The sequence below is a fragment of the Dromaius novaehollandiae genome, chromosome Z (assembly GCF_036370855.1).
Source record: "Dromaius novaehollandiae isolate bDroNov1 chromosome Z, bDroNov1.hap1, whole genome shotgun sequence".
Taxonomy (NCBI): Eukaryota; Metazoa; Chordata; class Aves; order Casuariiformes; family Dromaiidae; genus Dromaius; species Dromaius novaehollandiae.
In genome coordinates, this window is record NC_088132.1 from 32,673,185 (window position 1) to 32,696,014 (window position 22,830).

Here is a 22,830-nt window from a genome sequence, read left to right on the forward strand (position 1 = left end):
CTTGCTCACAAAATCCTGTAGCGAGCAATCAGGAATCCTCTCCATTTGTGGTCCCGTTGGACACTGTAAAATGGAACCCACCAATCTAACAAAAGAGCGTGCCAATTCCCCCTACTACTCTTAATAAAAATCAACTCTTTCCTAACTTGTCTGCCATGACTGCTTACATCCTCTGTTGAAACAAACCAGTATTTTGACTAAAAAAATGGCTATGCACAATGGCATCGCATAAAAGCATCAAGAAATGGTCACAACTTCTATTGAGGGGAGAAAAGAAGTATTCTAAAGAAGCTTTATGTCATTTGGAAATGGATCACTTTTACGGATGTGAGTGCAACACAGTAGCTGTGGATGAGGAATCAAAAATAAAAAAGATGTTTATGCAGCAGGTTCTTCGTGTTCTGCATTTGTATCTTTGCTCTGAATATATATCAGAATTAACTCTGATACTGACTCAGAATAACAATAAATCTTTTCCTTATCATTCTGTGTTGATATCTGCAACTAAACTGCATTACATATGTCCTGTATTAAATTCACGTATACAATTACCCATGAACATCCATAGGAAGACCATGTAGAAACTGAGCACAAAATAGAGGTCAAAGAGAGCTCTGCAGTGTGAAGCACATTAAAAAGATGCAAACATATGCTAAGTTTTTCCATTAAAATAAATTTTAACCTCATGCTTTATTATCTAGAAATATCCCCCCCCCAAAAAAAACCCTGCAAGTTCATTTTTTACAACTAGATTGGTAAGCATTACATGTGCAATTTTGCCAGCCCAAAGAATTCAACCACTGACAATGTGCATCAAAATATTATGAGGTTTAATTCCTGAGAGTTAAATGATAATAATTTCATTCTTCTTTGTTCTTTCAGGTTTTGAGACATAAGAACAAAATTTGCCTGAAGTATAATCAATTCTCATATAAACCATCACAAATAGCTAAGACACACAAGCACTTAGAGACGCAAGGCAGAGGGAAAATCTGGGAATGTGTTTACAACATCCTAGTACTTTTTATGGAGGCTGAGCTGAGTCAGGTCTCTGCTGACTTCCTTCCTTCCACAGCCAGGATGGGGACCCTGGCATGGGAACTACACTTGAAATCCTCATGAGTTGTGCGGAGGTTGTTTATACCTTCATTAAGGTATCTCATGATATGTTTTCATTCTCTGCTCTACACCTGCGAAGATTAGACTTCAAAAAAATCTTCTTAAAGCTTTCATCTTAGTACAACTGTTTGAATGCTGGACTTTAACAGAAAGTGCACAGTAACATAAGACACCATAAAAGCTACGAGAGCTGACAACGCTGAACATGCAGAGTGTTGACATGCACAACCAACCTGTGTGAGCAAGCCTATCTGCCGGCACATAACACATAAAAGATAGGCTATTGGCTAGCTGTACGAATTTTAACTGACCATTACTCTTCTTTTTTTCAAATGAGTTGTTGCTTCAGATATCAAGTACATGCAAGAATTCCAGGCTGGAAGGATCTATGTCCGTCCACTCGTATCACTACGAAAGCCCTGCATTTCTTGGGAACAATACCAACTGATAAAGAGCAGAGTAGCCAAGGCAGCTCTTGGCAGCCAAACCACATGTCAGAAATAGAGATAATTCCAACCGCTGAAGAACTTGCCAGGGAAAAAAATGAGGCCACAGTAAAAAGACACAATCTGGCATTTGGATTTCTGACCTCTGTGAAAGGGAATAGAGGGATTTTACAAAACACTGCTTCAATAGAGAGCGTAGGCTCTGCAAATCTTGGTTTTGATTAATCAGTTTCATACTACCGGAAAGTTCACCCTTGATAAAAACAAACTAAAACTGAGGCAATAGAAAAAACATTCAGAATGATGTTTGAGATAAACTAGCTGTACATTTAGAAAATGTAAATATTTCTGAGTAAATGAATGAATTTATAAGTCCTTCAAGAATTTGGGAAGGTCAGTATTCTTCACTTTTAAATTTCTTTATAAAATGTAATAGAATAAGTGGTGGACATGTTTGCTTTCTCCATGTTCACATTTTGGCCTTTCAACAACTGTATTGTATGTCAGTTTGTTGGAAATTCTGTTTTAACATAACCACAAAAGCAGACTTAGCAGGTGTGGTTTATAAAAAAAACTAAAAAGCTACACGAGTCCAAAGTGGTTTAACCAACAGAGGAACATCACTTACTCTTTTAAAGAATGTTTGATTTTCTTTTGAGTCTTGCAGTCAGGTTTTGAAAATAAAATCTTTGTTTGGCCTGAAGAAACATTACAACTTCTCCATGTCAATGTCCATGTACATAATTTGTATCATACTCTCTGAGCTGACATAAGACTTCTTTTCTCAGTGATGACAAAGATTATTTGTAGGAGAAATTTACAATGAATTTTTAGATTTGAAGAAATTAGAGTGGATTATGATACTCCTTTCAGTTAAGTTTAGGTAGACATAAAAGCCATTACAAAATAGACCACTGTTTATGTTCCAAGTGGGCAACATACTCAGCACTTCTTGGGAGGACCGATTTACCCAACCATGTTTTATGAGAGATTACAGCTAAAGAAATGTTCAATAGCTTACAGTATTACATTTTGAAAAAGGATTTTGCACTAGATAGTATCTGATATTCTGACTGAAGCTTTCCATTGCTACAAATGTGTTTTTTATGTAGTTTCTGCAGTGGGGTTAGAGGAACTCTTTCTTCACTACCCTTTCTCCCACACATAGTTCTGTACTGGCACATGGTATGGTAGAAATATAAACGTCAAAGTAACATCCCAATATTCTCATGAGGTAGCATCTGCCACATTTGAGACTGTTGTGTGCTAGACTTATCAAATTGAATTATTGAGAAAAGGGAACTTTCCAACTTGAGATGCAGTTTTTCAAATGTACTTCTATCATGATTAAAACCACACTAACGATGTATATATTTAAATATATATAGAATCAGTACATCATAACACCTTTGTTACTGTCCAATAACAGTCCAGGTATTGAAGATGAATTTCCCATTAAAAAAAAATCTGCTGATAAGGTTTAAAAGCATTTGGCAAAACATGGTTAGGAAAAACCATGAAATAAAACATGTAAATACGACCTTCATATTCCACATTTCTTAAGTAAGCCATTATGATCTGTCATACTACTAACTTGCTGACGCTAGTTTACTGGTAGATGTTTGAATCATGCCTTTCAATTCCTAATATTCAAGTATGCACAAGCATGCCCTGAAACACTGTCATAATTTGATTCCACTCAACATACATTTTCAGCACCCGAGGCAGTTTGTTAGAAACACATCCACTGAGACATTCCAAAATATATTAGAAACATCAAAACAAAAACTAGCCCTTCGATACCTCCATCACACACAGGCACCTTATCAGAGGTGAGAGTGAGATCAGGGAATTCTGTATTAGAACTTCTCAACCCATCTTTACCTAGACCTACAGGGACGACGATACCACCCTTTCAAAGAAACAAACTGATGCCTAAATCGTAAGTAATAAACACAGAAATAGATGAAGGAGAACAGTCTTTCCAGAGTAGAAGTGCAAATATAACACAGGAGGGTAAAAAATGCCTGCTTTCTATTACAGTATCCTAAGTATTTCAGAGCTCAAGTACAGTATAAATGTGAATCCATCTCTTATCCAGAGCTCAAAATTTAGAGCAGTTTGACTGGATATTTACCACTTCTGGGATATAACAAGCAAGCAAGCAGATGCAAATATTTTATAAAAGGTTCAGAAATAATGAACTCTTTATTGCAGGTAGCACAAAAACGTACATACCAGTATTTGAACATCAATCACCTTTTCCCCAGTCTCTATCTCTTAAATTCTTTTCCTGCCCAAATAGAATGAATTGGGACTCAGTAAAGCACAGCTGTACAGAATAAGAATGATCTGTAAGATAAAGACAGTTCATGAAAATCAAAACAAGTTTACAAATTGAGCACAGATGAGCTTTTTTTGAGTCCTCAAGGGTGAAAGGAGAGAAAAAAGAGAAAGAAGTCATCATGCCTCAAAATACATTAAAAATGAACAAGGAGCAGATGGTAAAAAGTGATCATCTGTAAAAGAAACTTAAGCATTTCCTAACATATCTTAAAAGGCTCCTTCAGGCTAGTGCTATGGTCACCTTTAACCTGGCACCTGTGGCCAGGACATCTGAGGTTTTTACACCTGTTTAGCATTACACCCATCTTACGCTTTTCCCAGCTGACAAAAGAATACTGATAGCATCTTACAGACACAGTTGGGCTCTGTTAATTCCAATGAGAGATTTGATAGCTGATTCATCTATTATTTAATTGCTTCTGTACTTCCTTTTACTTAATTATTTACTTCCTTTTAGTACAACAGTATATTGCAGCGAAGTCAGGACATTTTTACAGCACAATGTCATGAGCAAAACTCTATCATATTCTTCTTATGCCAGGCTCACCGCTGTCATGCAGACCTTCCAAAAGCACATGAAGAAACATGACCACCCTCAACCATGGCTCCCTCTCTCCTGTTCCACACTAAAAAAGAAGCATAAGCAGTGATTTATGTTTATACATATGTTTTACGTGACAGCAAACAAGCTCAAATCACAGGTCATCACTTGCAAAGAAGGTTTATGATGATCCCTCAATTCCTCTGAGAGATCATTTCTCAGGTCCTACACTGTAGACAAAGAGACACTGGGACTGACTCTGCTTCACCTCAGAAATAGGATCACTGAGGAGTACAGTGAAGCTACTGACCATGTTAGCATGGTGCTACTGAAAAACAGCTCTATAGATTCCAGATTCAGGCTAAGACAACTAAAAGACACTGAATGCACCTGGCCACATGGAGGGCAAGAGCACAGCACCCTCCACTGTACCCCACTACATTTCCAGATAGTCCTGAATGCCCTAAGTTTTGAGGGGATACTTTACTCTTGAAAACTAAAATCAGCCATCATCAAAAATGTTAACATTGGCCCAGAAAAACAGAGCAGTAGTTTTTCACTGCAGGCATAGAAATTCCCTAACCACAGGAACTAGCTAAAATTGTAAATGTCTTTTTCTCCTCATATTTATTTTTTGTCAGCTAGGACAAATGAGTAATTCTTGTTTGTTATACAAATCTGTATCTGAGTCCTCCAAACACGGCAGAATGAAAAGACTTGTATATAGAAATGAAATAAAGAGACCAGTTATATTCAAACTATGCAGCATATCACTGCTCCATGAATATTCAGTTCATTCTTTCTAAAGCTCTTATTCAATATTTATTTAGGCAAAGCTCCCACTGATTTCCCTAGGAGCTTTGGTAGAATAAAGACATCGAGATCCCGTGGTGTTTTTCATTGATTTTTAAAAAAATCTTGGTCATTTCAGATTGTCTTAAAAAAAAAAAAAAAAGAAAAAGAAAAAAAAGAAAAAGATTGCTAAGTAAGTCTCACCATGATTACAAACCACAGCCACCCAGACTGCTGCATAGGTACGCATCCTGCCATTGGTGGGGAAAAGAAGTTACTGGGAGACCTAGAGTTTGCTGGCTTGGAGCATGAAAAGGCTCCCTACCCAGTACAACAGCCAGACTCTAACCATCATTAGGTGCTGGACACAGAGCAGGCTTTAAAGTATCCACAGAACTACCAAGATATCTGGTATTTATCATCTGTTTTATCACTCCTTTATGAAAAGAAATGCTGTAGCATTCTGCTGACTGTGTTCATAATACAGCCATTTTTCACTCTTTGCTATCTTTGGAAGAAAAGAATATATATATATATGTTTTGGCAGGCTCAGGGTTAAAATGGAGCTTTAAATCACAGACTGTTGAAGGGGTGGAAAGGTCAGACAATGTTTCAGGTGGGCCAGATGGGCAATTCCAGCTAATTTAAGTCAATGGGAGGAGCCTGATTTCACTCTGACTATAACAGCATTGTGTATGCTGAAAAATATAAATATATTTAATCCTTTCGTGAGCAAGGGACACACTTACCGCTATGACATTTCCAGCTCTCCCATTTAGTCCCTATATTTTGTCTAGGACCAGCAAGGGCAGAGCAGCCTTAACCCTTAGGCTACCAAAGAGAGCACGCTTACACAGACAGTCAAGAGAGAGCCTGGGAAATTCAACCCTGAGCACCAACATATTGGACGTCTACATCTATATGGCTATGGTTGACCGTGTCACCTAGATTCCCAGCCCTAATCACTAACGAGAAATAGACACTTCTACAGTGCCCATTATAAAGCAAATCAGCTGAGTTATACTAGATAATTAACTTTGCATGAGATAAGCTACTTCTTCCTTCAAGAACAGCTTTTCTTTTTTTTTTCTCCCCCCACCCCCTTTGCTTTGCCTAAAAAGGGAGTCAACTAGCTCAGGAGGAGACATCCAAGTTTTGGGTTTTTAATTTTGGGCAGATGAATCCCAACTTTTCTGTCTTTACAGAAACTCTCAGAGTCATCATATAGCTTAAAAGTAAGGCATATTTGCTAATTAATGAAGCAGCGAAAATTCAGGAACAACAAAATCTCCCTTCTGCTGCTCCTATTAATACCAAACAAAGCTGTCTTCCAGTTACTTATTGTCATTTTCTTATTAGTATTACATAACAACAAACAGCACATGAGCTTTATTATAATGCATTACCTTGAGGAAAAAAGTTTCTCCTCTGCTTTCCTCAATATTTTCAGATAATTACAGAATGTCCATGCTGAGTGTATCTAATCAAATGCAGTAGAGGATACTGGCATACAGCTTAAAGCTGCAGGTGAACACCTGGAGGAACTCGGGCTCTCTGCGTGGAACTCAGCCTATCTACAGCCTCACTTTTAAGTTGCGAGTTCCTCTCTGAAGGTCTTCCCCTTGCTGTCTTGGCCCGAAGCCTCTCCTCTACCTGCTCTAATACTCACCTATTCCATGTGCTATCCTAGTGTGGGGCTTTACTAAGTTACTTGGTACCCAAGTATCAGTATTTGTTGCATCCTGTTTAACCACTTATTTTCTGAGATTTCAGGTTTTCTGTTTAGAATTTTCCTTAGATGTATACTTTCACAGTAACCCTGAACAGGTCAACTAGCTGAAGTTCAACACAAGCAAATACTGTAACTATTCCTCCTGCGACCGGGGATTTTTCATGGTAAATTTTTAACATAATAGAAAAAAGATCTTTATGTTTTCAGAAAGATCTTGTCTTTTGGAAAACTCTTCTCATTTGGATTTAAGGGTGGACTGATAAAAGCCTGAAAATGAGCAAGATCTATTTCAGCTGCTGGCTGAATAAAGAATGATATTAAGTAATAAGAATAAATTCAAATATCCCTATGTGCTGTTTCTAATCTAATTTTCCCTCAAGACCACATATGTAAATATGTTAATTGCTGAAAGATTGTTATAGAAACAAACAGGCACTCTACCAGCAAGGAAGAAGCAATAGCTTATTCTTGAGCACTACCAAGTAATGAGATATACTTAATAAAAAAGTAATTAGACCCGCTACCCAGCTGGATAGATTTCCTAACCATATTTTTTCTCTATCCTTTGTGATTTAAAACCCTAGAGGTAGTTTTCTTCAGTAGTCTATTAAGTAGGTATGGTATTTAAATAATAATTCTGCAGTTACTAATTTAAATCTACTTAAAATGTCAGAAGTTTCTAGGCTTTCAATCACTTTTCAAATTATTGCACAGAAAACACTCATTAACAAGAACATAAAAAGTATCTCTTTTACCTCCCAGTCCACACCACATTTTGCTAAAACTAAAAAATAGCACAATAGTTTTTAATAAACACTAAAAACTGTCCTCTGGAAAAGCAAAACAATTGGACCAATCCTCCTCTTCATTTCATGAATATTAGTCAGGGTGAGTGGTACCAGTTTCAACTGGTGGGAGAAGGACTACAGAGTCTTCCTTTAAAAAACATTAGTCTGTAGTGTTATATGTGCGCATACATAAAACACTAACATATAATATATAAATGAGTATGAGTAAATACATACAAAACGCCTGCAGAGTTAAAATTTCTATTAACCATGTTTAGTGAAACCCTAGCAAGATGTTTTATCTTTTTTTCCCCCACAGAAAATAAAGCAAAACTGTTTTCATCATGATAGCATATTGTATCTCCTACACATTGTATATTTTCAAGTGAAGAAAGGTAACTTTTGTCCCAATAGCACTTATGTAATACATGGCAATATACTGAAACACACAGATGTCTTCTCCATCTTTAATCTAAAGTCATGCGCAGGCCCTAGCTGCCAAGGTTACAAGTTATAAATTATACACGTGGTAAACATATTTTACATTAAAGAATTATCGAATTAATCTACCAAAATGGTAGAACAAACAATTTTATCATTACTATTTTTGTTTTCCCTCCCTCTTTATAACATTATTGAAAACTGAGAAGTGACCTAAGAAGAGGAAAATTTAACTCTGCACTTCAGAAACCTCTTAAATAAATTTAACATGTACATGTGGATGCACCTACGCACATGACAGATTTTAAACGTTGATATTTCTTTTATCATGTAAGCCCACGAATTGCCCAGTCCATCCCAGGACACAGAACGCTCTGAGCCAGAGACTGCTTGGTCTCGCTCCCCACTCTCACTCACCTCTGCTATCACCATCGCTATTGAGAGCAACTAAAAACAATGAATACAAATACAGAAGTACTGAGAAGCAAGTCTGACTTACTCAGAGAACAGAAATCTAGCTCTGTGAGATGCTCTGCATTAAACCTGTGAGTGACAATGAAAGCAGAGGGTCTCTTTTTAGAAAAAAGAAAGTCAGGATTTGAAAGATGCGTAACTTCTTCAGCATCCCAGTGTTCTTTGAGTTGCTTGTTTGGGAGAGGCAAGAAAGGGAGATTTGCCTTGTTTTTCCCAACTGAAGTTTTTAGAAGCTGCTATTAAGTTTTGGCTGGTAAAGTTCTTACAGAAAATGAATTAGTAGGCAGAATAATGGCAAATATACTGTATAAAATATATGAATATATATGACATAATACAAGTCATATTACATGTGTTTTCTACTGCTGAATGGAACCATTCAGAAAAAATACTAAACAAACACTGTACTTTATATATAGTCATACAAGTACACATTATTTCATGAGATGTGTGAAACTGGATAAGACAGGTTAAAGTTTGTCTTTCTTATTGATCCATGTGGATATACTTTTACATCAACTTATCCTGTAAGAAAGTAGCAAGGTCATGACTGCAGCATCATTAAGATTTGAGTAAGTTAGCGATGGCTTTGTAACTCCTGACTGGCAAATGGTACTTGAACTAAAACACAGTGAATCCTAACACACAAGGCAAGCGTTAACACTCAACGCAAACGTCATCACTAGAATGCATAACATACTTCACACATAACCTACTGCATTTTCTTTATATAGTTGACTCTATCCTACTTTGAGAATGTTACTATTTGCTTGTCACTGTCCATCAACTTGATATCCATCAAAACGACCAAATTGGCTGTGCCCATTCTGCTGACTGAGCCCAGGGACAGACATGTTCATGGGAATTTGTAAAGCGAGAGCAATGGGATGCAAATTGGGGATTATACTCAGTGCAGTCAACCCAAGGCCTTCATGTGAATTCTCGACCTTGAAAGAGTGAAATAAATTTTGATAGATGCATCCATTGGTGTTGGTTTGGATGCGCTGTTAATACAAGCCTTTGATGTTACTGTGCTAAAAACATGCAAAATATACTAGAGATGTCTGTAATATTTTATTCATGTAAATAATTGCCCAGAGATAGCCTGATCTCTGATAGGGTCTCAGTCGTTACCTCAGAGGGAATATAGATAATAATAAACACAAGATAAATATTAATGAGTCTAAAAGAAATTTAAGGACATTTCTATTTTCTCCTCTCCTGTGCTTCATATCAGCCACAAACTAACAGTAAAAGAACCATATTTTAATGTAAATTGTTCACGAGAAACAACATTTTATTGTATTTTAAATGCAATTCATGAAGTTGTGAAATAAAAAGAGTCTACAAAACTCTTCTGTACTGATGATTAACATCAGAATGAAATTCTAAAACTTTTTTCTAAATGAAGTTACAATAGTAAGTAATCTCTTCCCTGGGGATGTTACTTGTACGATGACTTGCATCTGATAATATAATCAAGGTATATGATCACTGAACCCTTTGTGTGAAAAGTGTCAGTATCATTAACATTCATTCTCCGTCAGCTTCAGAAGAGGTCTTCTACTATAGCAATAACAAGAAGTCCCAGTGACATAAAAATAATAATAATAAATATTTCTTGGTTTATAGAAATTACAATCACTCTGGCACAAATACAAAAATCAGAATTGAGAAAATAAAAGCTTCTGTAATACTGGAAAACATTACAAAGACAAATAGGTATAAAGAGGTGAGAATTTACAAGAAAAGTCTCTAATTTGCTGCCTTTATTTCCAAAATTAGCCTTAATAACTTAATAACTTTTAGTCACAGTTGAGTTAAAGTGTGTAGGGGGGTTAATTATGTTTTGTGCAACACTTCAATTTTAGAGAGTTTCAGAAAAAGGACTGCGCCTATTAGAGTGCCAATTTCTGGCAAGTTCTCAAAGGCTGATTTAGTGACTTGCTGATTTACAGTGGTAGAGCCAGCTCCCAATAAAATAAAACCCTTTGCTAGCCCCGGTGAAAAAAACTTTATGGGAGTACTTGCTTTGATCCCCTTTTAAAACTCACATTTGACCTTATATACTTTCTCACTCTTGGCCATGTATTTCAAGTGTCTTTCAGCTGCTTCGGAAGTGTAATTCCTTGGGAGGAAGAAAGCGTAAGGAACAGTTAACATGAAGCAGCGCTACTACAGAACTTTTAAAAGATTTAGGTTTCCAGCAGCAATCATTACCTCTCTTGGTACGAAACGTCAGTGTTACTCTTCTGGAAAAAAACAGAAATAAACTTTCATATTCAAGATGATAGGGCTTGTCATCTTCAGATAATTTAAGAACTTCACAGGCTTTTTACTCAAAGGAGGAATACTGAGGATCCTTTAAGACAGAAACAATTCTAAACATATCAATCTTTGATCCAAAAAATTTTCTTTAGAGAAATGTTAGCAACATTAGCATTGACACTTCAAGGTGAAACGTAAAGGTCTTTACTTTGGTGTTTTCTTAGTGGGAGTTGGTCTGAATAAAGGCAAAGCAAAACTGAAGTCTTCAGCATTTGGTATTAAAAAAGAGTAATAAAATTAAGAAGCAGCAAGGTGGACTACTTTAGAAGAAGAATAAAAATATCACTTTATTTTCTTTAATGATTGACAGCCTAATCTACAATCTGGCCATCAAAATTCACACGAGGAAACTGAACTTCACCTGTGCTTGCAGGCGTATTGAATACATTAATGCCAATAGTAGGACCACCTACTGAAAAGGATTTCGGTTCCTGGTAAACTTCTCAAGAAGAAAGAAATAAAGTAAGTTAAAGTGGGTATATAATGGCTGCTACGTGTGTGCTGTTATCAGTAATTATGGCAAACCCTTCCTTCCGAGGTCATTTTATGAAACCTAACGTAGTAGCCAAATTCATAGCTTGAAACTCGAGATGGAAATTGCCACTTTAAAAACACACTAACTCGCCCACCCAAACTTCCCCATCTAAAAAGAAAAAAGAAAAAGAGAGAGTATTTCTCTAGATTAGGTATTAAAAAGGAGAAATCTGCACTAGATGAGTCAAACTCATCTAGTTCAGATGTTAACACTCAGTCCTTAAATTAAATGTCCCCACAACTAAATGTCCTTTAATTTACTGTCCCCACAATCAGTTTTCTCATCTATAACCTGGGAAGAATACTTCCTCAATTTAGATGGGTGTTTTGAAATAGGAGTTAGGATTTATTCATAAATAAAAATACTATAAATTTATAAATGCTGACTTAAATGTGAAAATGAAATCTATTAATTAAAGTCACCCATTTGATACTGTAGTAAGTTTGGCTTGTTTTTGAGAGGTATTTGAGAAACCAGAAGTAACTGTATTTCATACCTGATTTGTTTTATCCTTCATAATTCTGTATTGGGAAGAAGCTTGATTCTTTTCCTCAAACCTTGTTTCCTAAATTGTAAGAGTGACCTCTAGTGCTTTATTGCTTTGTTGTGTGCCGCAAGTCTCTTTTGCAATGGTTTTAATATGCCTCCCTATAAGCGACTGATTTAGTTTTGTGCGTAGTGCCAAATGCTATTAATGTGCAATTCAATTATCATGGTCTTGTGAAAATGGATGTATTCATAAACTGCACAATGGAGAATGATGAAGAGAATTAAAGCTGAGGCTGGATTGCAGCAGGGTGTTTTACAAGAGGAACTTAGTATTCATGTTTAGGGCTACTCTATGCACTTGAGTATCAAATGAGATATCATTACTGAATGACAGCACAAGATCATTTTGGTGCTGCAGTGTGAACGGCTGGCTCATGGGAGCAGGTTTAGTTTACAAACCATCCATATGCAAAACCTTAGCCTATAGATCCACCCAGCACTTCAAACTTCCCTGTCGTTGCTCAAATGTTTTTAAGGCGCTATCCCCAGCTGCCAGGCTCTAAGGTCATTCCTGACTGTTCCCACTCGCTCTGTCGTTTACTTTCTTCCCATCCAGGCGCTGTTTCTGCCCTCCCTGTTCCTATGGTGCATGGCCAGTGCCTTAGCAGCAAGGGGAGAAATGATGCTCAGTTCAGGTTATGAGCATCTGGCATTTAGGCAACTATTCTACTACATGTATACAAAATGAAATCCTTTCAGCTTGCTAAAGCCAAAATGGAACAGGAATATCTCAGAATAATTCCTGAATAAGAAAAACCTTGAAAATTAGTTTCTTGATAAGTTTTTTTCTAATATAAAAAACCCTAATATAATTCAGCACTGAAACCAGAGATTTTAGTGTATACATCAGATTTGCCTCCTAGAGGGCACATTCTCTTAAACACAGTAATCACTATCTTTATTTTGCCATACCACCCTACTGGCTAACTATGATTTACTCATTTTTTAAAAACTTTCTGCTTGAACTGATAGCGTTCACCTCTTTAGTCATGCATGAACATCATTCCCTAAGCAATCAATGCAGAGCCCATAAAGTCTCGCTCTCCACATTCTCCTGTTACGTTTGTACTGCTCTTGAACTGCACAATGATGTTCAGAGTTATTTGAGTGCCAGCTTAATTCAGAAATGCAAATACCAACCTGCAAAATTACAAATTGCTAAAAACCAAGCTGATGCAGTACACAATAGAAATCTGCCAGTAATTTCTGTGTAAGACATAATTCCTTGGAAAATGCAGCACTTCTAACACAAAACAAAAATGAAAATGAGGCTGAACATGCAATTCCTTAGTAAAATGTTGCTTTCAGATAGTCCTAGAATATATAAGCTTTATAAGCAATATGCTGTACATAGACTCATAACAAAAATCTATAGAGGGATTTTGGAACATTTTCAGCCTAGTAACTTGCTGTTACGATTTCCAAGCAGCAAGCATTTCTCTCAAGAATAATATTTATTCCAAAGGCACATAAAATATCCCAGAAGTTTTCAAAACACTCTGGTTTGAGTTTTAAGCCATATGCAATACTTACATTTATTGCCTGCCACTAGCGTGTTCCAGTTATGAACAGCTACGAGAGCCAGCAGCTTCAGGAAGATTTCAGTGGCAGAATCCATGTTCACATTCACTGAGGCACCCAAAAGAGACAGAGTATTAGGAAACAGCTGCTCTGCACTTCAGTCCTCTCGCCTCTTCTTTGCACTGCCCCTCTCTCCTTGCAGTGTTTCCCCGTGGCCAGGCACCTCAGTCAGCCAGCTGCCCTCCGCATCGTCTCACGCATGCATGCCCACCTCCAAGTCCGCTTCTCCCCCCAACAGCAGCAATCCCCAGGAGCAGCAGCGAGAACCTCTCCTCCGATTTCACAGCCTCACTCAGGGCTAAATTGCCAGGCTAGCCTGCACGGCTCCGCTCACCGAAGCGCCACGCTCCCCGCGTGTCCTGGCCACCCCTGGCGGTGACAGGTGGGAAATGGGAGGCTGTGATGAGAGCCAGACAATAGGAGAGGGCAGGCAGCGCACCGGCACCCAGGCGCTTGCGGGGTGCGCGCCGCGACCAGCTCTTGGCCACTAGCTTTTAAGTCGGGGGCGGTGGGGGGAGACGACGGGGGGCATTAGCTGTGCATGCTGCCGTTCCTCCCATTTTTTGAGCGTGGTAATTTTGTCCGCTTTCCGCTGCTGAAGCGTTATAAGTTCTGCATTTCTGACTGAACAGATTATAAAGGCAGTAGAGATCCGAGGCGCACCAGTAAAAGAACAGTGTACCTCTACTTACGAAGTGAGCGCAGGACTGCAGGGTCTGCTGCCCCTCAGCAAAATGCACCAGGAATTTCGCTGGTCAGGTTGGTTGTTAATAACAACGACATGAAAGAATTACATTCTTAACCCATAAAAGAAAGCATTTCTACTATAAACATAAGATTGTGCCAGGCTTTCCCAGAAGATTGTAGCCCCCAAATACAAACACAGCGCACATTTTATTTTCTATCCTTTCATCAAGTGGAAGCTATCTTTAAACTGTCCTAACGTTTGCAACATCAGTGCAAACATTTCATTTCAGAAGGCACTTCAGAGGAACATTAGGTCATTAAGCATGTTTGCAAAATGGGCTAAATTGCTGTGAATGGTAACTACAGAAGAGATACAGTCCTCCAAGTAAGAGAAATAACCTTATTAGGGACCTCCTGACATGAATGAGAACTACAGAGTCATTCTAACACTGCACTAAAGATTGGCATCACTTCTTCCATCACTACTGTTTCTATAGAGCTTCCACTGTACAGACTGTCTTTAGATTTTGACCAGAAACTACTGAAATGATGAATAAGGATATTCACAGTCACTCTGAGGTGCATAAACAGCACACTTGACGCTTGCAAATTCAGCCCAGTGGCCCCAACTTTGTCCTCCTGCTTCAGGCGGAGAGCTCTGAAGCTCAGAAATAGCAGCAGGTCCTTCTGCCCAAAGGGGTCAGCCACTAGAAAGCACATTTCGGGTAGTGCAGTGCTTCTTCCCTGCATGTTGTAGAGAGGATGGAATTTAACGCAAATTGCCATGTAGAACGGTTTGATGCCAGGAACACCAGTGGAACAGAGAGGAAATGTGGATTAACCCTCCAAAGCTTCTGAACTTCAATTCTTTATTTAAATCAACCTCCTAAGCCCTTGAACGATCCTCTGATTGAAGTAGTGAGGGAAGAATAAGAAGAGTTTTCATTTCACACTACCTCAGTCACACTAATGTAGGTTTTACAAAAATACATCCATGGCTTGGGCAAAATATCAAAAACAGAAATGCTAAACAATAGAAAATACTTTGAAAGGTGCTTAATACAACTTCTGGGTCCATTCCATTTCAAATAGCATATCAGCACGGTTAAGATTAGATAGGCCAGTTTCTAAACGGCCATATCGGGCAAAAAGATTCATGAGAAGTTAAAATAACAATTTATCGCATGTCCTGCCTCTCTAACCTCCATATCAACTTTTATTTGTATGAAAGAAGCATGGAGAAACTATATTAAGGAGAGCACGGATGAACTGGCCTTCTAGGTCTCAGAATTCTTCCCTTAAACACTTACAGTTCCTTCTGGAGTTTAGTTCAACCATAGAACATCCTGTCTATAAGCTGGATTTCTTTGTCATTTAGTTCCCTGAATTAATATTGACCTTCTGACTAAGTTAATAGGAACATAAAAATATTCCTTCTGCTGCATCCCAATTCTAAAGAATAACCCATCAGAGAGTCCCGAGCTCTGCAGCTAGACAAAATTTCATGTTTAAAAATAGGACAAATATCATATAAAATCTTGGCAAGGGCTTTAGGATTTGCTCTAAGAACCCTAGGGCTTTGAATTAGGAAGAATTATTATTCTGGTAATGTAATGCAAATTCTGTAAAATTGCCAGTGCCATTGTGGGTAAATATTTGTCTTATGAAATAGCTTAAAGTCACCAGAAAGGCACATCTGACAGTGAGAGGTCACAGCACTTTTTTTTTTTTTTTTTTTTTTTTTGCTGTCCGAATTACAAGTAAATATACAAATGGATATAATCTATGTTAATAAGTATGGAAAAGCCAGCTTTATTGATGCAACAAAATAATATGCCAAAATGCCTGTGTATGTTTGTGTGCAGACAGACTGACTCTCAGGACTCTGTAGAACACCATGTATCTGAAAGGTCACGTTAATCACCATCTTTATCCAAGGGTGAATCCACAGTACCTAGAAAGCACACAAAATAGCCTGGTTTGACTCGCCCAGGATACTGCAACCTCCTCTCTGCCTTTTCATCATCACACATCTCCCTCCTACATAAATGAAATGCTTCTGCTCAGATAATCTTATCTTTCTATTCCAGCATCTCCTTTCCCACTTCTCTCCCATATAGTGTCAAGTTCTGTCATTAACTTCCGACACACTCTGTGTGGGACTTGGACAAGTCTTCCCCATTCCTATGTGGCTGTATGCATTATTTACAATTATTTACTCTTCCTATTGCCCCCTTTTATTCCCCTCACTGTTTCAGTGTTTTGTTTTCTTTCTCATCTCTTGTTCTTGAAATTTTTCCTGCATGCCAAAAACCTTATTCACTTTCTCTCTCTTTGAAATGTAGCATTTTCCCTGTTGGTCTGATACAGGATCTTTCCCAGTATGATCTGCATATATGTATCATTCAGAAAGACTGCAAGTTCCCTGAAATACTGTCTTATTTTTATATAGCTTCATCCTCATGGTTAAATCATTTGCAGAATTTGTCTTTATCAAAGTTTGAATAATTTGATTTGGGTATTGCCAACCTTCATTTACAGAGTGTCCCTCCTCCTTTTTTTTTTTTTTAAAGCAAACTCAGACTAGTAGAAATATAATTCTCCTTTAAAATTATTCTCCCTGTGACTTTTTGTCTATAAAGAGGAAGCACTTTTAAATTCATGCTAACCATACTCCTGGTACTACTCCAACGTGCTTATTAATTGTAAGTCAATTTAAAATGATGATAAAGACATAGGACTGTAGTCAGCTATAGCACAGCGGTAGCACTTTCTTGTGCTCTGCCAGAAAGCCAGCTTTACAGGAGAAAAATTACTGTCATTTTCAGAATATCACAGGTATTCACTACACTTTATTTAATGACAACAAATATAATAATAGAATGTTTCTGAAATGCAAGAACAGATGCGTACACAGTCATCAGCATCCATACCGACTTGCTGCAAAGATTTGCTGTAATCCTCCCCAGTAAATCCCTCATTCCACACAAAGTCCTCAGAAACTAACTGCCAAACTGGGGAAATGAGCTATTCACTCGTCACCTTCTGCATCTCACCTCTCACTAATCCAGCTCCACCAAGCCTATATTTTCTACATCCAATCAGCTCTGCCGCTTTATCGTTGCCGCAGGAGAAGAGAAGGAAAGATGCGCAGCTTTTAAGCATTTCTGTTGTCTCTATCCTATTTATCGCCGTTTTATGGAGCCCCCCCTGGGGCCCTGGTTAACCCTCCTTCTAGTGCCACCTGCTGCAGTCTGCCTGGTACTACAGGTTGCCCTCCACAGCCGCCAGCCACGTAACGCCGCTGGAACAGCTCGTGTCTCTGGATGCAAAGCGGACTGCTTCAAGAGCGTGTAAAACCTGCCTCCCAGCACTGCCAGCAGCCCTGCAGAACACCACCCTCCTAACTGTTAGGCTGCAGGGAGCAAAAACGCACACCAGCAAACATCAACTAAAAATAAACGAGCAGACAAAGCACCTCTCTGCCTCGTTACATAGGGTACGTTAACTACGAGGTTCAGTATCTTTTTAGCTGTTTGCAAGGTCAAATAAAATTCATATTCACATAAGATTTCTCAGCATGTTTTTGTAAACATTGATCTCTATAATAAGGATAGCATAGAGTAAAAAATGCTTGTCAAAAATGAAGACAATATAACTACTAGTCTTAGCACTATTTTTTTTCCAGTAGGGGCAGAATAGTACAATTTGTCTACTGCTTGCAAAGCTGCAAGTTCCTCTTCAGGCTGTACTGGTTAAAAAGGGGTGAAGAAAAAAAAAAGTTGTCTGCAAACAACACATTTTACCAAATACTACACCTAATCCTGACTTCATCAGGAATGACAATTCTATTTCTTCCTCAGAGGACCCATAACTCAGGTAAGAAGAAGTGGCTCAGTTCACCCACGAGATAAACCCATGCAAGAATTCACTCCCTAACAGCACTGCTTGGGCTCTCTGATCACTTCTGCAGCAGTGGGTCTGGGGGACGGCACGAGGTGGGAGCCTGCAGAGACAGCGCGTCGGCTACTGCTGTCGGATCACTCCGATTCCCTCCCCGGGAAGGTGCAGTGAAACTGCTGGAGGCAGCTTTTCGGGGGTTAGGTGAACGCACCTCTTTTAGCCCCCTGAATCTTCTCAGTTCACGCTCAGGAATTGTGATCCCTATTCAGGAGACGCTCGGTGCCCCTTGGGTTCCTGCACCAGAAGCCACAATTTCAGTACAGGGCACTGGAGAATGAAATTATGTATCTGCTAATAAACATTCGTAACAAGTCTCACATGTCAAGGAGAACAGAAAAATCTGTACAAGTAAAAGAAATGAGAGGGTAAGAAAAAGGTGGCAAGACAACTGCAGGACTTGATACTAAGCTATTTCTGTGGCTTTGCCCCTAAGTTCAGCATGACTTCAAGGAGTAATTAATTAAAGACAAGGAGATTGAAAGGCGATGGTGAGGGCATAAAATGTAACACAGATTTACCAATGGTAGATCATGCTAGATTAACTGGATAGCTCCTTTTGATAACTGATTCCTTCCTAAAAGAAGGAAATGTAGACGATGTTGGACACAGAATGCGTTTGACACAGTATGAGAGAGTTAAGATATTTGATAAGGTAGAAAAGACGGAGTTTAGCAAAGAATACGTGGCAATGAATAAGAGAAGATGGTAATGGGAAGCTGAGAAAGGTATCAAGGTCAATCTTACATTAAAGACTGAATCCTATTTAATATATTCACTAATGACTACAGTGCAAATGTTAGGAACAGGCTCATGAGGCTGGTGATTTGGGAGATGATTAGGAAAATATTGTCAATGTAGGAAAGGACTACAAAATCATACACAAAGCACAGGATGACCTTGCTGAAGAACAGTTAAACAACATGCAATAGTAAAAAATGCATCAAGTGTATTAATTAAGGCTGACAGCAACAACAATACATGCAGCTGTAAGCTAGGAGTTCTTAAGTTGGAAGCAAATGAGGATGGAGAGGACTTAGTTGAATCAGCCAGCTGTAAGCTGACTATAAGCTTGTGGTCGAGCCATCAAAAAAACAAATAGTAAGTTGCCTCAAAGAGGTATTTACAGTAGAAATAGGGAAGTAAGGTTTCTTGGGTTAGGAATGGAGTGAGAGCCAAAGGGCCTGACAAGAATAAAGGATCCAGAGACTCCCTCTCCCTGGTTTTATGCTATTGGTTGTGCCAGATTTGGAAATATGGATTTGAATCCCCAGGGACAGTAAAGAGCCCAGAACCCAAGATCCACATGCTGGATGATGACTCAAACACCAGAAGTTCTAGAAACTCTTTCAAATAAAGGAAAAACTCCTGCTCCATTTTCCAGAGGAGGCAACTAAATCTTGGAGAAGGTTCTGGGCTGTGCCTCACAGTTTGACATAGGTATGGCATCTAGCCCAGAATCAACCTTTTAAGACTTCAATAGGAACAGAATATTAAAATAATTCTCTTTCTTTAGTGTTTCACACAGGCTAACTCAGGTAGCTGTCCAAAGCGCTCCGGTTGCTGAGAGTCCTGTTCACAACTGACTCTCTCTGTGCACCAGATAGGGAGCTTAGCCGCCTGGCTGACATCTGTAGCTTTCAGGTGCCTGAAAGTTAGATGTGGAGTTGCGTGTTCTCGTTGTGCCCAAGGAGACGTCTACACAGACTGATGCGAATAAGACTACAAAGCATCCAGCCTGGAGCTATCCTGTGTCTGTCTACTCAAAGTATGGGAACTGTAGCTCAGGTCTCTCTGCACCTGTTTAAGCAGATACAGCTTAGCTCTCTGTATATCAAGCCTTGTATATCAAGATTTCAATGCCAAGAAAGCAGAGGCAGGAAACTATAATACCATAATAAGCCTATTTTTTATTTCTCTCTGCAAAAGAAAACCCTCCTCGAAGTAAAAATATTATCAAGGTAAAGATGAGTAAGTTGCTTATGCAAAATTTGTTTAGACCATACAAAAAACCTGCAACACCATTAGACTTCAATTATGCGTAAACGTTTCATGTTCAAAGCCTGACAATTTAGTGGAAAGCAGACAAAGGCTTAGCTGCTGTACAACATGAGATATAACTTATACAAGTTCAATTTCCTTAATGTTAGGAGAAAAACCCATGTAATATGGCTTCCCTATCTTAATTTGTGTGAAATTGTTCTTTTGCCAACAGAATTTGTGACTGTATTAGGATACAAATCTGGTGCTTTGTTGAAGCAATGTGTAACAGAGAGATAATATGGAAGAAGAAAGGCAGTAAACAGACTTGTGCAAGTTGAAAAAGGTCACAAATACGGGACTCAGCTTTCTCAAAAACACAAATATCTCTAAACTGAATGGGCAGGTCTCACCTGCACTGTCAGCACTTAGGGTAAGCTACAAATAACCAATGTTTCATTGATCTGGACAAGATTTTACAGACCAGGGTCAGACTCTGCACACTGTAGGTTAACTGTTGTTGACATTGTTCAATGTGTTAGACAAACACACATTTCTCTAAAGGAAAATGATTTTGCTTCTTTTTTTTTCCTTGACATATTATTTTTCCAGGCATAATAAAAAGGAATGTCACCTTACTCTTTTTGTTCTTACCACCCTCATTCCTTTGTTGCAGCCCTATAGAGATGATATACATGGAAGTATCTAGGTTATATAGTCTCTAGCTTCCATGTGTAGGTTTGCTTATTTATGGTTTAACAGTATATACCTCACATGATATTATGTGCAGCTCTTAGCATGGCAGTGCCGCAGAGGAGAGCTAGCTGTTGCATAGGACAATGATCTCCTGAAGGAGCAGAATGTCTTTGCAGGCTTGTGAAAGGTAGGTGGTCTGCCTTTATTTCATTGTACAACACGGAGCCTGCGAGGGAGAGAGGTTTGGGAAACGGGCAGTGACAGCAAGATTAGCAACCACAGGAGTACTTCTCCCCATCCATACCAGGAAACAATCAAGCCTTTGCAAAAGCTGTCTCATTCTGAAGGTAAAATGAGCAATTGTCTTGCATGAGTCTCTTTTATACAAAACCAAAAAGAATAAATTCTTCTTGTGCTTCTTTATTATTACAGACATGACTGGACAAATTCACTCACTGATTTAGGCTGCCCTTTGTGCTGAATACTGCATCAAGAACCCAGACCAACTCTTGTCTGAGAATGAAAGATCCATGGGAATTATGTATATCTACGTTTGATCTCTGGACAAGAAAATCTCATGAGACACAGCATCTCAAAGTCCCGGGATGATAAACAAGATGCTAATGCCATGAATCAGAGGTGCCTAGCAGCTTTTTCCAGCTATTATTCTGTCCTCTTTCCTCTCACCCCTACCAAGACTTTTCTCACACTATTAACAAAATAGCAAAGAAAGCATTAACCAGTTGGTTTAATACACAGTACCGCATAGCATCGCTTTGTTTGCTCTAGTGCTCAATACTTACCCCACTGCATGCTCATCTTTCTCCTCATCCTCTAGGAAGTGCTTGTCTCTATACACAAATAGCTCATGCTATGCTCCCACTGTAGTTTGCTTAAAGCAGCATTAACTTCTGATTACAAACATTGATGTTCCTTGAAGCAAGAACTAAAATGCAACTAGGAAGACAGCAGTGGAGCAGCCACTAAGCCTCCCACATTGCTAAGGGGAGGGATGTCTCTAAGGAGTACTGCAGAGGCTACAAATGTGTATCTTTGCACGGGGAATCCAGATTCCCTTCAGATCCTCACACTTGATGCAATTACAAGGAAGATTATATCCTTTAGGCCTTCTATACTGTCATTTATCCCTCCTGAAACAGTAGATAATGCTCTGGCTTTTCCACAAATCGAGGTTTAATATTGATCTTTTTCAGTGTTTTTCTTGCAGAAGAGAATGATTTGGCTGTAACATAACCTTGACTGAGCTGTGCATGCTCCTGCTGATATCAGCAATACTGCTAGTGCAGTTAAAAGCTAAGCAAGTACAGGAAACATGCAGATTTTACGGAGAAGTGGAGCAAATGACAAACAAACTGACAGGTGCCACACGATGTTGGAAAGCACTATAAGAGGATCCTACAGTCATGAAAATCAAGCTGGCAACGTTTTGATCTTTTTATCATTTTAGAAGAATACAGTGGAGAAGACCTGGGGCAGAGTTTCCTGAGATATAAATGGAGAAGAGCAGTTTTAGCTTTACTCCTGATTTAGCTTTAGGTCACTCAAGTGACTGCCACATCCAACAGAATACGTCCATCCCCCCAAACTGTAGAAACTCTCCAATTTTACTTTAATTAAAGCAAACCAAAAGAGGTCTCATATTCTCTTTAACCCCCAGTCATGTTTCTACACTAGGAGCCCACGAAGGGATGGCAACACAGTGAAAGCCATCTATACTGGCGATAAGCACTTTCTGCACCTGGGGAATTCCCTGCCTTTTCCTGTGACCCCTTTATGAGCTTTAAATGCTGTCAGGCTATAGGCATACATGCCTA

At 38.7% G+C, this 22,830-nt stretch overlaps 1 protein-coding gene across 1 annotated transcript in view; it reads right to left on the reverse strand.

Annotated features, from left to right (window-relative positions):
* LOC135324713 (contactin-associated protein-like 4) overlaps positions 1–13,999 on the reverse strand; it is a 221,405-nt gene extending 207,406 nt beyond the window's left edge. The window contains exon 1 of the mRNA XM_064501545.1: positions 13,625–13,999. Within this exon, the coding sequence (XP_064357615.1) occupies positions 13,625–13,709 (85 nt within the window). The 5' untranslated portion in view covers positions 13,710–13,999. The remainder of the gene's footprint in view (positions 1–13,624) is intronic.
* Between the last annotated feature and the right edge of the window lie 8,831 nt (positions 14,000–22,830).